The 13,195-nt window shown below is 30.9% G+C and overlaps 1 protein-coding gene across 2 annotated transcripts; it reads left to right on the top strand.

Annotated features, from left to right (window-relative positions):
• The first annotated feature begins 655 nt into the window (after positions 1-655).
• Positions 656-10,521, top strand: LOC141693058 (RNA-binding protein 1-like). Of its 2 annotated transcripts, none has more exons than XM_074498057.1 (7): positions 656-1,912; positions 5,692-5,919; positions 8,300-8,424; positions 8,502-8,682; positions 8,763-8,824; positions 8,936-9,017; positions 10,195-10,521. In XM_074498057.1, exons 2-7 carry the CDS (start codon positions 5,841-5,843, stop codon positions 10,296-10,298), a joined length of 633 nt encoding a protein of 210 aa, XP_074354158.1. In that variant the 5' UTR covers positions 656-1,912; positions 5,692-5,840; the 3' UTR covers positions 10,299-10,521. The 2 variants fall into 2 exon arrangements, with proteins under 2 accessions (XP_074354158.1, XP_074354157.1); XM_074498056.1 differs by having other exon boundaries at positions 8,297-8,424.
• The last annotated feature ends 2,674 nt before the right edge of the window (positions 10,522-13,195 follow it).

Below are 13,195 nucleotides of genomic sequence, written 5' to 3'. Positions count from 1 at the left end.
GTTAATGTTACTCAATCTGTCTCATATTATACGTCCTGTTTTGATTAGTAACTGGTCAAATTATTCAAATTTTGACCGCAAATTATACTTAATATATAATTAAATAAATATATTTAATCCTATTTAAAATATATTTTTCAATTTATAAAAATAATATATATATTTATCTTAATTATCGGTATATAATAAAAAAAAAGGAGACTGAAGGAAATTAGGGTCAAATCACGAGATAATAAACTCATCACAACTTTCTATCCAACCTTGCTCATAAAACAGAGGTAATCTGAACCTCCTCCTAACATATAATAAAATATATAATAAAATAAAAAATATAGTCACATTGCCTAAAGTATACTAACATATAAAATTTGAAGATTTCAAATTTAGAAAAATAAGATATTTTAAGAAAAAAGTATAATATTGATTAAAATGACCAAACTTTAATAATAAAATATTTTATACAAATATTGTTTTCAATCCTTACAAAAAATATTTTATAAAAAAATATTTTAAATATAAAAAAATATATAATTAATATAAATTACGCCCGTACGGGTACAAAGGCTATATCATCTTCTTTTTTTTGGGAAAAGGCTATATTATCTTAAATAGTTAAATGGGCTTAAATCTCATTTTAAATTTGATGAGACTCTTTGGCTCGAAGGTACATTTCCATTTTCATCTACTGTCTTCCTTACTGAAGAAGTTCATAAAACAGAGGTAATCCAAACCTCCTCATCTACTGTCTTCCTCACTGAAGAAGTTCATTACTCTCCCTCTCTCCAATTTTTTGCTTCCCTTTATCTAAAAATTCCCTTGTGTTTTATATTTTACAATTCTGTTTTTTTTAAGTTCATTATTCTTCTTGTTTGTTAGCTGTCTGTTTCTTGATATCTGTTAATTTATAATTGAACTCTTGTGTCTCTCCGGTTCATGCCCATTTCATGTTTTAGCCTCATCTTAATATTTCTCTATTAATTGTAATATGGGTGGTCTTTAGTTGTTTTAAAGGTCTCATCTTTATAGTTTTTTAGGGTTTCTTGTGTTTTGATGGATGCCCATGTGTTTAAACTTGTTCTAAACCTGTTTAATTACTGTTTGAAAAATGGGATTTGGTTAAATTTGTTTGCTTTTATGTATCTTGAACTCTCTCAATCTCCAAGAGTTTTCTGACCTTGTAGATATAGTTTTAGGTCACCTGACTAATAATTAGATTATTTGGTTTCATTTGTGTGCCTTCTGCGTATGTAACAAAGCAAGAACAGAGGTGAAGTGAGGATCTAAAGTATTTTTTAAGTTAATCTTAGTTGATAAAGAATGTTGTGTTCTTTCATCTTTCCTCGAGCTCAGTTTTTTAATTAATTACCAATAAATACGATTCTTTAGTATCAGGTCAGTCTTACTTGGTATGGTATTCAAGTAGGAGGATACCAATCTTTTTCTGATTCACATTTGTTAAAAAGAATTATTTTGTCAATTTTAATAAAGTCTAATTATAAATTTCAATTATGTCTTGTGAACTCTTACTGAAATTTATTATGGAATTTGCACATTTTAATTCATGGTCGCCCTTGAGATCCATTTATGTTGGAACTTGTTAAAAAATGATCAAGATATGCCTGTCTTTGTGCCCATGCACTTATGCACATAGGGTATGGTTATATTTTCTTCTCAAAACCCTTGACCTGTGCCTTGAGTGTGTCATTTGTACACTATATCCGAGTTGTACTGTATCGAGTTTAAAGGTGTCAAAAAATGAGAGTGTTCCATTCTTTACCTAGTTTAATTTGTATGTATATATTGGAAAGAAACATTTGTTCCATTCCGTGGGCTCAAGAATGATTTTCAAAATAGTCTTCTATGCTACATGCTACAAACAAGACTGGACTGGCGGTCTTCGTGCAGGTATCAGGTACGTAATTCCCACATATCTAATGTGCAACATGTAAAGTCTCGCATGCTCATGTGTATGTGTTTATATACAGTTACAAATCTATAGGTTTATATAAGTTACAAATCTATATTATACTTTGAAACATTAAAAATTTGACAGTCGGTCGAAATTTGATAGTATATTAGTGACATTAGGATTATATGGTCTATTAGCGGGATATCATATAATAACCCATGGATCTATTTTAAAATATGATTTTAGATGGGTAATGCAGGACAATAATTAAAATAAGGTAAATGATAAATTTATGTGGATTAATCGCAAAAAATCCACAAGTCCTTAATGATCCAACTGCATACTATACCCAGGCTCAACCCCAAAAGAGAAGAATATGCAGGGACCCATAACAAGATAAAAAACAATGCTGGTTCAATTATCGACCCATGCCTTTCAAAATATAAAGATTAACATCCCCTTATATAGAATTAAACCATTAATACATAAGAACCATGTAAAGTAAAATATTAATAAAACAATAGGCATATCCTTTCTACTTTTTATTACTATAATCTAAAATATTATTAACACTATGTTCATCTACTATATTTAATATCTAATAAATTATAATCAACTTTATTCCTAAACAATAACATAAAATAAATACAAAACTAATATCTTAATTCCATGTTCGGATGTTCCACGTCAATGGTTAATTTTTTCAATAAAATATTTTGATCATTATTTAATAAATGATGTTGAACCCGCGTTATATATGTGTTGAACAAAAAGAGTTTGGGCGGTTTGCACGTTAGAGAAGTTTGTACAATATTGTGTTCAGTAATTTATATCATATTATAGATTATTTTTTCCAATTTTTTCCTTAAAGAATCTGTATTTGAAATTTTTAAAAAATTATAAGGCCGCGATAGAATTGAATGGCCCCTGGATGGCTCCCCGAGTCCACACTTCTTCCCTCACTAGGCAGAATTTTGTCGTTACGTGAACAATTTGGGTTGACTTGAATTTTGCTTGCCAATTGTTTGTGTAATTTTCACCTCAAGTTGCGTCAAGTCCATGCCTTCTTCATTTCTTCACTGTTTAAGCTCCAAAACAGCTTTAAATAACCAAGAAACAACTTTAGGGAATCGACTCTTAACCTAAACCGAAACAAAAACACATAAAAAAATAACAAATACTTGAGATCATGCATGTGTTACTTCGACATGGAAATTATGGCCGGCATACCTACGGAACCCGTATGGATTAGGCATTTAAAACCTCGACACTTCATCTTCGTCGCCGGAGAAATTTGAAGGTTGAAGGAAAATCGTCATCTCGCATAAGAGATATTGCAAGAAAAGATATCTATATAAAAGAAGCAAGAACAAGGTGGAGTGAAGAAGAGTTTGAAAGAGACGATGATGTTATGAAGGGGATGAGTAAAAAAAGTGGAACAATGTAGTATTGTATATGTATCTAAGAAGTAAGGATACGATTGCGTAGTGCGGGGATACATGAAATCAGTAAATAAAACAATAGATTGGGGGGATACAACACATATGTTAATATTTTAATATATATTTTATGTTATGAATGAAGAAATCCATTAACAAGATTAATAGTTTAATGCAAATTGAATCAAAAATATGTTAAAACCATATAAAACACAAGAATTTAAACTAAAATCACTTATGTTTATATTACAAATATTAAAAAAGCTAAATTTTAATTGAGAATTTTGAGGATCAGAGTATCCTTAAGAATCCTAATATCGCCGTGTGGGGATACGAGGATTCGTTGGTTGACCGAAGAATCCCTGCTTTCTGGATATGTATATATTTTATATGCATAAACTGTGTGGTGTATAATAAATGTGTCTGGGCTATATTTTGCGAAGGTCATTTTAAATAGGAAAAGTTAATTGCAGTTGTCTTCCTCTTCCATAACACCCGATTTCAAATTCAAGATTACTATTACTGTTTTAGTTGTATATATAGCACAGTCTAACTTGTGTAAGAAAAATATGCTTTAGCTATTCATGTACTTTACATTCAAAAATGCATGCTTAGTTTCCTTTTAAATTATAAAATTGATATTTTTTTAATCCTATTAAAAAGAAACCAAATTATATATTTTAAATAAGGAATTGTTAAATAAGCTCCAAGTTTACTATTTAAGCTCAATTTAAATATGTATATTACTTATATACCCATGATTTTACTATTCAAACTTCATCCTATCATAGATAATTATGTAATTTACATATCAAGATGCAGCTTAAATAACAGCAATTGAGGCTTATTTACAATTTCCTTTAATTATTCTGAGGGGTGTATTTAATTGAGATTTTAAAGGATTTTTTTGGATTTATGAAAATTCCAGGGTATTCAATTTGGATTCTAAAAAATCCTCTAAAATCTGACGATATTCAATAGGGATTGAAAAAAGTCTTTTAAAATCTGGGGGTATTCAATAGGGATTGAAAAAAGTCTTTTAAAATCTGGGGGTATTCAATTTAGATTTTAAAAAGTCTATTCAAATATAGTGGTATTCAATTTGGATTTTAAAAAATCCATTAAAATCTTGTGGTATTCAAAAGTCCATGGATTTTTTTTTGTATTTTATAAAATTATAGATTTTGATGGATTTACTAGTGTATTTTATGATTTCAGAAATTTTAGCAAAATCCAAAAGAATTTGATGGATTTGTAGAAATTACTATTCAAATCAGCAAGACTATACGAGATTTATTCAACAATTCCGCTAAAATCCGCGTACAATTAAAATTAGCCAAAATCATCGGCAATCATTCAAAATCAATGAATTTTTATAAATCCTCTAAAATCTGAAGTTAAATACACGCGAATATTTCCATGGTTTCCCCATATACTAAATTTTCAAAATTTCCGAATTCGACATGTTAATATGTGTCCGACACTCTGTATTCAAGTCGGAGTAGCATAGGATCAAGCGTAGAAATTAAGTCGAAAGATAGTAAATAAGTGGTGTTAAATATCACTATCATTTTACTTTTTGAAATGTGACTTAAATCCATGCATGTGTTCTTGAGATTTTATTGAATTTAAGCTTAACTCTATGTGGATTATATCCAACTCCACAGTGTGCAGAATCTTATGAAATCCATGGATTCCTAATAATCTTATGAAATCTGAACTGGATACGCCTAATTCCATAGAGATCTATTTTTTTTTTAATTTTGCATATGTTATTAAGATTTATAATTCTTTTATATTACATCAAATACATTCCCATTCTTATATGATGTTAGTAATTATACTTAATTATGCAGGTCTACAGTGTTATTGTAACAAGCGAGATAAATTAATAATATTCTATTATATATAATTTAATCAAATCAAATATTTTCTGTGTTGAATTGGATTTTCAAGCCACGTTTTATATTTTATTGAAGGAAATAAACAATATTTAAATTTGAAAGAATTAGAGAAAGTATAATCAAATTTGTGTTAAAGTAAATTAAAAATTTCTATTTCTTTCTATTTGTTGGGCTTTAGATGTTCGATTTACTACTTTTGCTCTATATTGAGTTCTGAAATTTAGAATTGATCGATATTACAGCCCATACGAAACTCACAAAATAAATTTTAATTTAGTGATGATTTAACGATTATAATCTAGTTGAAACTACCTAGTGATCTAAGAGAAAAGAAAGTAATGATTTCTTTTTTATATCGAAAATTCTATTATATAATGTTACTCAGTAACAATACTATTTCTTTTTTAAAAATGAAAGTCTAAATGAAATAGTACTGCAGTCCAGCTGAGCATTGACACAAGGGACCCACTGACCCAAGTTTGGGCACAAATATAAAAGGGAGTTGTTGTTGCCTTGCCCCATGTTGTCAATTGTTGTTTCTCTCTTGGGTAAAATAAAACCTAGAAATTTCAAGAGTGTTGTGAAGAAATGGGTGATGCTTACTGGAGGTGCCCTCAGGCCAGACAACCTGCTGTTCTCCTCGGAAAGCGCCCTCACCCCGACTTTGGTAATCTCTTACTCTCCATTGTCTCTCTCTATCGAAATTTATATGTAATTGCATTTATATTTACAATTTTCCCCAGGTGGCAGAGCAAACTAGGGTATCTCTGTTGAATTTTTCGATTGTTCTTGTTTTATCTGCGTTTTTATTTTGAGGAGTTGTTTTAAATCATATTTGATTTTAAATTATAAAATTTTGAATCTTTATGCTTCACGTCGAGGTCTGTGTGAATATGTGAAATACATAAATTCAAGCTTGTTTTAGGTGGAGGAAAAAAGTAGGGGTTTGAGGTTTTAATTGTGAATTTTGTGATTCTAAAAGTTTGAATCTTTAGCTTTATATGTTATCTGTCTATATCTATGTTTGTGTCAGTATAATTTTTTGTGTCCCCCATTTTTATGTGTTCTTTATGAAGTTGGAGAAGGAACTGTTTTTTTGGTAATTTCAGTTTCAAACATGCGAAGGAGTTTTTTTCAGGTCAGACATCTGAACTGTAAAAGTTTGAATCTTTTAGCTTTAGTTGAGTGTCCATAAGGATATAAAGTTGAAGCCAGGGTAACTGGTCAGATGCTGAATGTTCCCAATTTGACAGATATAACTTCGCTGTATTTAATATCTGGACCTTGGTTTTGTATTTTTGAGTCGTGTTTGTGTTCTAATATGCTATAAATTATATGAATTTGTATATGCGTATGATTGTGTGTATATATACATATTCATAATATTATGATCCATTTGAAGTCGGGAAAAAGGATAAAGTTTTATTATTGAATTGTGAAGATATTGTTCTGAGTTGCCTAAGATTGCAAAGGATTTTTGTGGTGGTATTTTATGTTTAAGTGTTTAACTGAGATCTAATTAAGAACTTAGCTACTTTGTACGGTCTTTCTGATTATTTCTTCTAAAAACTGTGTCAAAAGTTGTATTGATTAAATGTGTTTCTATATGTTCCATTTATAAAAAAATTACAAGTTTTTTAACGGGAAAAATATAGGGTTACCGGTGTGAATTTAACGATTTTGAGTTGTTTTTTCTATGGAGAATATCAAAGGTTTTAATTGTGATTTTTATAATTTCGAACTGTTTTCTGAGATTGTGAGGAGCTATTAGAATGTCATGCCTGAGGTTACAGATATAAAGCTTGAATCTTGTAACACAGGTTGATTTCTAATCGGGCTAGCTTGGAGTGCACTACGTAGATACCTTTTATATATAAAAACTTATCTTTTTACTTGCATTTCTATGCTTTCCTGTGTGAGCCTTTTCTGTTGAGAAATCTCACACTAATTATCTTGAAGTTAGGGCTAAATGGACTATGAGCAAGGCGGTAGATGATTTTTGTTGTCGCTTTTTTATTATACTCTATTGTAATTAGTAACATCATGATTCCACATGTCTACACATTTCATTTTCATTTTTAGCTGGATATACATGCTCCAGTTTTAAGAATGTTGCAACTAATGACATCTGAATGGGAACCATGTGTTTATTTAATGCATCAGTTTTATCCCCGTTTATCTATGCACTTGGATATAGTAAATATGCATAATCTATCACATCCATGACTTGGCAACCATGCGACCTAATCATTGAGCCCATTTTTGCTGAAGAGATGCACAACTGTTGTGTGAATTTATATGCACGCACGAATACATATTACGATAAATAGGATAGCACAATTTTTCTTTTCTCATTATCTTTTTATCTTTTTGAGGTATTTTTCTTTGAGCATGTATGATTGTCATTTTCTCAATATACTAAATATAGTAGACGTACTGGGAGAAATACCTTTGAGTAAGAGGTTGAAACAGTAGTAGTGTAACAGTCTATATAAACCTAAACAGTTGCAATATATAAGCATTTAAGACGTTATATTTATTGCAAGACTGTGAATGAGTAAGCTCTCTGAATGGAAATTGAAGTAGCAGTGATTTTGTATATGACATTATTTTTTTCGTGAAGTGTAGATGGGTTCGTGACGTGGGACTCTGTGCTTTTAAATCTATAGATAAACACTAAAATGCTTGATGTATATATACATGATTCATTTATCCCTTTCTCAAAATCCTTCAAAGTTATTAAGCCTATTATAGTTGGCCCATGCCCATATTAGTTAAGAATAAAAGAGAGAGATTTTTAATACTTCCTTAAAGCATCTCCAAGAGACTTGCTATCTTTATTTAGCAAAAAAAAAAAAAAAAAAAAGAGACTTGCTATCTTGGCTCTTAAATTAATATTTGCGAGAGAACAAAAATGTTACTCCAAGAGACTCTTAGTGCCTCTTTAAATCATTATTCATTAGGAGCCTTACCTCTCTCCTCATTTATTCTTTGTTGATACAAGATTATTGTTTTGTTAATTTATATAATGGTATCTTGCTCAGTAGATGGTCTCGGTGGCCACGAATTAAGCGACTATTATGGTCGTCGTGATGATGCAAGAGGAGCACCCCGTGGGATGAGAGATGGGGACTCTCTTGGAGCATCCTATGAACGTTATCTTGGCGGCAGGGTACTTATGGCTTCTACATTACGTTAATAAGCTTTAACTACAGTATTTTAGTTCTGATATGCTTGCTTGTGTGCCAGCAACTTGGTGGTTTTCCAATCGATGATCCCCAGACGATGCGTTCTAGAGGCTCAGACATACTGGTAGCAAAACGCCAGTCACTGGGAGTTGGACGACCTGAGACAAATCTACCTCGAGATGCTAGTAAGACCTTATTTGTGAAAGGTCTACCAACAAATTGCTCCCGAAGGGAAGTTGCCCGTATCCTTTGTGGCTTGCAAAAGCACACATCGTATTTGTGTTCTTTCTTTCTGTTTGTATTCCTTCACTTCGAATTGCAGACATATTTCGCCCTTTTTTAGGTTATGAAGATGTAAGACTGGTTTCCAAGGATTCAAGACATGTAAGTGCTTAGATATGTTTATATATGTTACGTGCATACATGTTAGATGTATGATAGTGTGCTTTGCTAATGATTTATTGGCTATATATATATATATATATATATATGCAGTTTAAGGGCAGTGCATTGGTTCTTTGCTTTGTTGACTTTTTGAGCCCCGCCCACGCAGCCACTGCTATGAATGCACTTCAAGGTGAGCTTGATGTCCATATACGGTGGTATACCTTCAGCTTTGAGCCATTTTGTACCTAAGTTCATAATAATATATGATCAATCATTTATCTCTCATGAATTAGTTACAAAGGTTGTGAAAAAGCATACCCTTCAATATCGTTCTGACTTCTGTATCAACATAATAAATAATGATTAACATGTAGGTGTGTGCATTATATATCTAATTATAGATGCATTCATGTTTCTTTAGCCTTCTGAAATAAGTTGGGCTACATGTTATCTGTCTGTAGTTGTATTCAAAAAGCTATATCATTGCATTTATAATATGTAGTGTAATTAATAGTTTGCCACTAATGTGCATGTTAAACATTTACACAGGTTTTTTTAGGAATATGATTCAGTTGTAAAATCATTCTGCATTTACGTAATTCGTAATAATAAAAATGCTACTTTGTCAAATAAACAAATTTTAACATTTTTTTTCCTATGGCAAGTTAGGTAAGTGGTCTCCCGGATTAAGTTATATTGTGCGCTTTCTTCTTAGAGAGTTATTCAACAACTTTCCATGATTTTACCAAACCAGAATTCTGCCTTTTAACGTTAGACTTGATATCAGATAGTATGGGTCATATATGTTTTATTAGTTGATGAAGATGAAGCTTGCGCGCGTGTCTATTCCTGCAAAAGTGTGTGTGTGTGTGTATGAGCAATCGATTGAACTTTGTCGAAATGAGATACTATTTCCTTTTCATTTTAACTCCAGCTGTTGGTACAAAAATATGGGCATACTGATATCATGTCCAAAGGTTTAATACTGGTTCAATGTCCTTTGCCGGAGAAGACGACTTACCAAAGCAAGTCTGCAAAGGGTAGTCACTAAACTTAAGAGTGCGGCTTCTGAGTGATATACGGTTTGGAGCCTAGGTTGTCAATGAAATACAGATCTTCTGATAGTATGATCTACTTGGCTCTTTTGCTTTGAGCATTTGCAGTTGTATATACCTATTGTTGTTCCAGGCGTACGAGGAAGCCTTTAGTAGCAACTTGCTCTCATGAGCTTGTTTTGGAAGTTTTATGTTCCTATTGTTGCTTTGGAAGTGATGATTGCACATCTAGTGACCATGATTTTGCTGATGCCCTTTTTACCATTACAATTACTTTTGAGGTGTAAAAGATAGTCAAACTTAATTTTGCAGGTTATAGATTGGACGAGCAGAACCGCGACTCTGTTAGTTTAAGGCTGCAATTTGCTCGCTGTCCCGGAGCAAGGTCAGGTGGCAGGCATCGTGGATGGCGTTGAGTTTCGGGTGGGTTTGTAATATTCGAGAGATGACTTGGACACTTTTTTTTTTCTTTTATTCTCTCTTCCTCTGTATTCAGCTCTATTATGAATTTATGATACATTGTCAGACGAAATGTTATTAGGGGAGGTTCTTTGTGGTGTTTCGGAGTGGGTTATCTTTGGCTATATCTATTTTAATGAATTTATAACAGGCCAGTTGGAATGAGTACTTTTTAAGGTTTCTAGTTTATTTCATTCTCCAGTATCATGAAATTTCTTTAATGATGAATCGATTGCGTCTATTGTAAGTTTGAAGTAACTAAGATAGCTATAATTGCTATGCCATGTCCCAGAAATATCTTTTTTTATAGTTTATTGTGAACATGGATGAATTGCCATTGATGCCAACTTAATTTTGTAAAGGTTCTCCGTAGAAGTCGTGTATTGGTCTTTGGGCATATACAGGGCATAGGGCATGTTTGTGTACCACTTATAAGTTACTTATAATTACAGAAGTGTTCCAGAAATTGCTAGGCGTGCTAGGACGGTGAGGGTACCTTACCTTCGAGAGATTAATCGACAAGTCGGGGATTAATCGGACCGATTAATCTGAACATTAATCGGAATATAAATATTATTTTTAATTTTTATAATAATATAATGATCAAAATGTCAAATATTTGTTTAAAAAAAGAAATTAGAATGATATTAAACAATATCTACACATTTAACATGCGTTGCGTTATGTACCAATTATTGAGTTTACAATATTAACTATATTTTAATTCACACTTTTAAAATAATTATAATATGTTATTTTTATTTTTAAGTGAGAAAATAAATATATTAGATTACTTATTACTTCTTACCAATACTTTATATTATAAATTGACATGATTTTTGACCGCCTAGCCCGTCTAGGACCGATTTTTGACCGCCAAGCACGTCTAATCCCGATTTTGACCCGATTTTTTGAAAAAACGCCTAAATCACCGCCTAGGTCCGAGTCGAGGCGTTTTACCACCGCCTAGCGCCTAGGTGGCGCCTAGGCAACCGCCTAGACTGATTTTTAGAACACAGTTATAACTATAAATACTTATCTCTAACTGTTTGTTATTGTTTCCCAACTTATTTTGATTTTGTACTTTTTTATTAATTTTAGTTTTTAAATATATGTTTTTAAATATTAAGTTAATTTAAAGGTCATGAATTAAGATAATCATATTTAAAAATGATTTAATTTAGTTCATTTAAGTTTAAAAAAATTGACTTGTAAATAAAATTAACCAAATATTTACATAACTTATAATTATTCATCTAATTATCACTTTTAAGCCACTTATTAGTTTTAAGTTATAAATTATTTATTTTAAGATTTTCTAAACGGGGACATAATGTTTTTTACAGTTACATTGTTTAACCCATGCCATGGATGTTCTATCTATTTTTAGATATTAATATATTTTGAATTCCTTTCATTATATTTTGATTAAGACCTTTAGTCAAGAAACTATATACATTATAAATCATTTATTTAATAATTATAATTACATAAATTTTTTATCTGTTATCATAACATTAGTTTTTTTATTTAATTTTTGTTTATATTTATGTACTAGGAAATTTTGCAATTTTGTAATTTTTGGTATATAAATGAATAGTTAATGGTTTTTTTTGTTGTTATGCACCAAATTTTGGAGGGGGACCCATAATAACCAAAAAACACCTTAAATAATTTTTTTTAGTACCAAATTTGGAAATTTATACCTCTTCTAGTAAATAATAGACATATTTTGTTAGGTTTTCATTGCCAAAATACTGATCCCTAATCTTGGTTCATATTTTTAGTATGGGGCAGTTTTCTAAAAATCCCCGACTTTTAGAAAATCCCCGACTTTTAGAAAATCCCCGGTTAATCCCCTATGAAATATCCGACCGATTCAATTTTTGAAATCTGATTTATTTTTACTGAATTTTTCTTTATTGCAGTATATATAATTATTTATTAAAATTAAAATACTATATTAATTTTAAAATGAATAATTATAGAAAGTATGATAAAATAAATATATATTTGTTAATAAATAACTAATATAATCATAATAATATATTAAATATAATTTAATATTATAATACATCCGATTTTTACTCCGATTTATCCTTCCGATTAATCCCCGATTTTCAATTAATCATAAATCGGTAATTCGACCGATTTTCCCCGATTCCCGATTTTTACCATAATGGTATGCGAAATAACTCGCTCATTAAATATGTGTTATTCCCAGTGGACTAACAATGAGATTTACAGAATGGGGGTTGAATGTAAATCTCAAAACTTTTTCAAGTTTTGAGCAGTTTCTAAAACTAAGTGTTTTGATGAACAAATGTGTGTGAATTGCTTTAAGCTAATACATACAGATATATATTCAAGCACAAATGTAAAGAACACAAAGAACTTAAAAACTTTTTTGGTGGATATGTTGTTCCACCAGAGATGTGTTATTTCAGAAAATCTGTGAATCAAAGAATTGATCACAGCTGCTTCCTAGTACAAACTAGATGGTTTTCTCTCTGGATTTTTCTAAACAGCTCTGGAAAACTCTCTCTAATTACTAGCTGCTACTTGGTTTATATAACACCAAGTTTACAAGTGAAGACAAAATTGTAAAATACAATTAAAAGATTCTTCACATGTTTCTTCTTCATTTCTCTATCCAATGCAATTTAGGTTTAACTGTGAATTTTTGAATACTTCCTTGTTTGCACCAGAATGGAAATGCTGCTTTTTCTTGATTCCTCCTAGAGGCTGCCACATTCCAGTTTGTCTCTGTCAACCCATGTGCCTCTGTCAACTTATGAATTGTCACTATCAACTGCTATTGAACTTAACTTCCGTTGAAGCTTTTATCCGTTGA

This window comes from Apium graveolens, chromosome 10 (assembly GCF_009905375.1).
Source record: "Apium graveolens cultivar Ventura chromosome 10, ASM990537v1, whole genome shotgun sequence".
Classification (NCBI taxonomy): Eukaryota; Viridiplantae; Streptophyta; class Magnoliopsida; order Apiales; family Apiaceae; genus Apium; species Apium graveolens.
The sequence above is the reverse complement of the archived record's forward strand: the minus strand, read 5'-3'. Positions and strand labels throughout refer to the sequence as shown.

Bases quoted from the DNA above. Each gene is read 5' to 3' on its own strand.
- LOC141693058 (XM_074498056.1), top strand. From the start codon at position 5,841: ATGGGTGATGCTTACTGGAGGTGCCCTCAGGCCAGACAACCTGCTGTT. The intron at 8,425-8,501 runs GTACTTATGGCT...CTTGTGTGCCAG, and splicing joins AACGTTATCTTGGCGGCAGG to CAACTTGGTGGTTTTCCAAT. The intron at 8,825-8,935 runs GTAAGTGCTTAG...ATATATATGCAG, and splicing joins TTTCCAAGGATTCAAGACAT to TTTAAGGGCAGTGCATTGGT.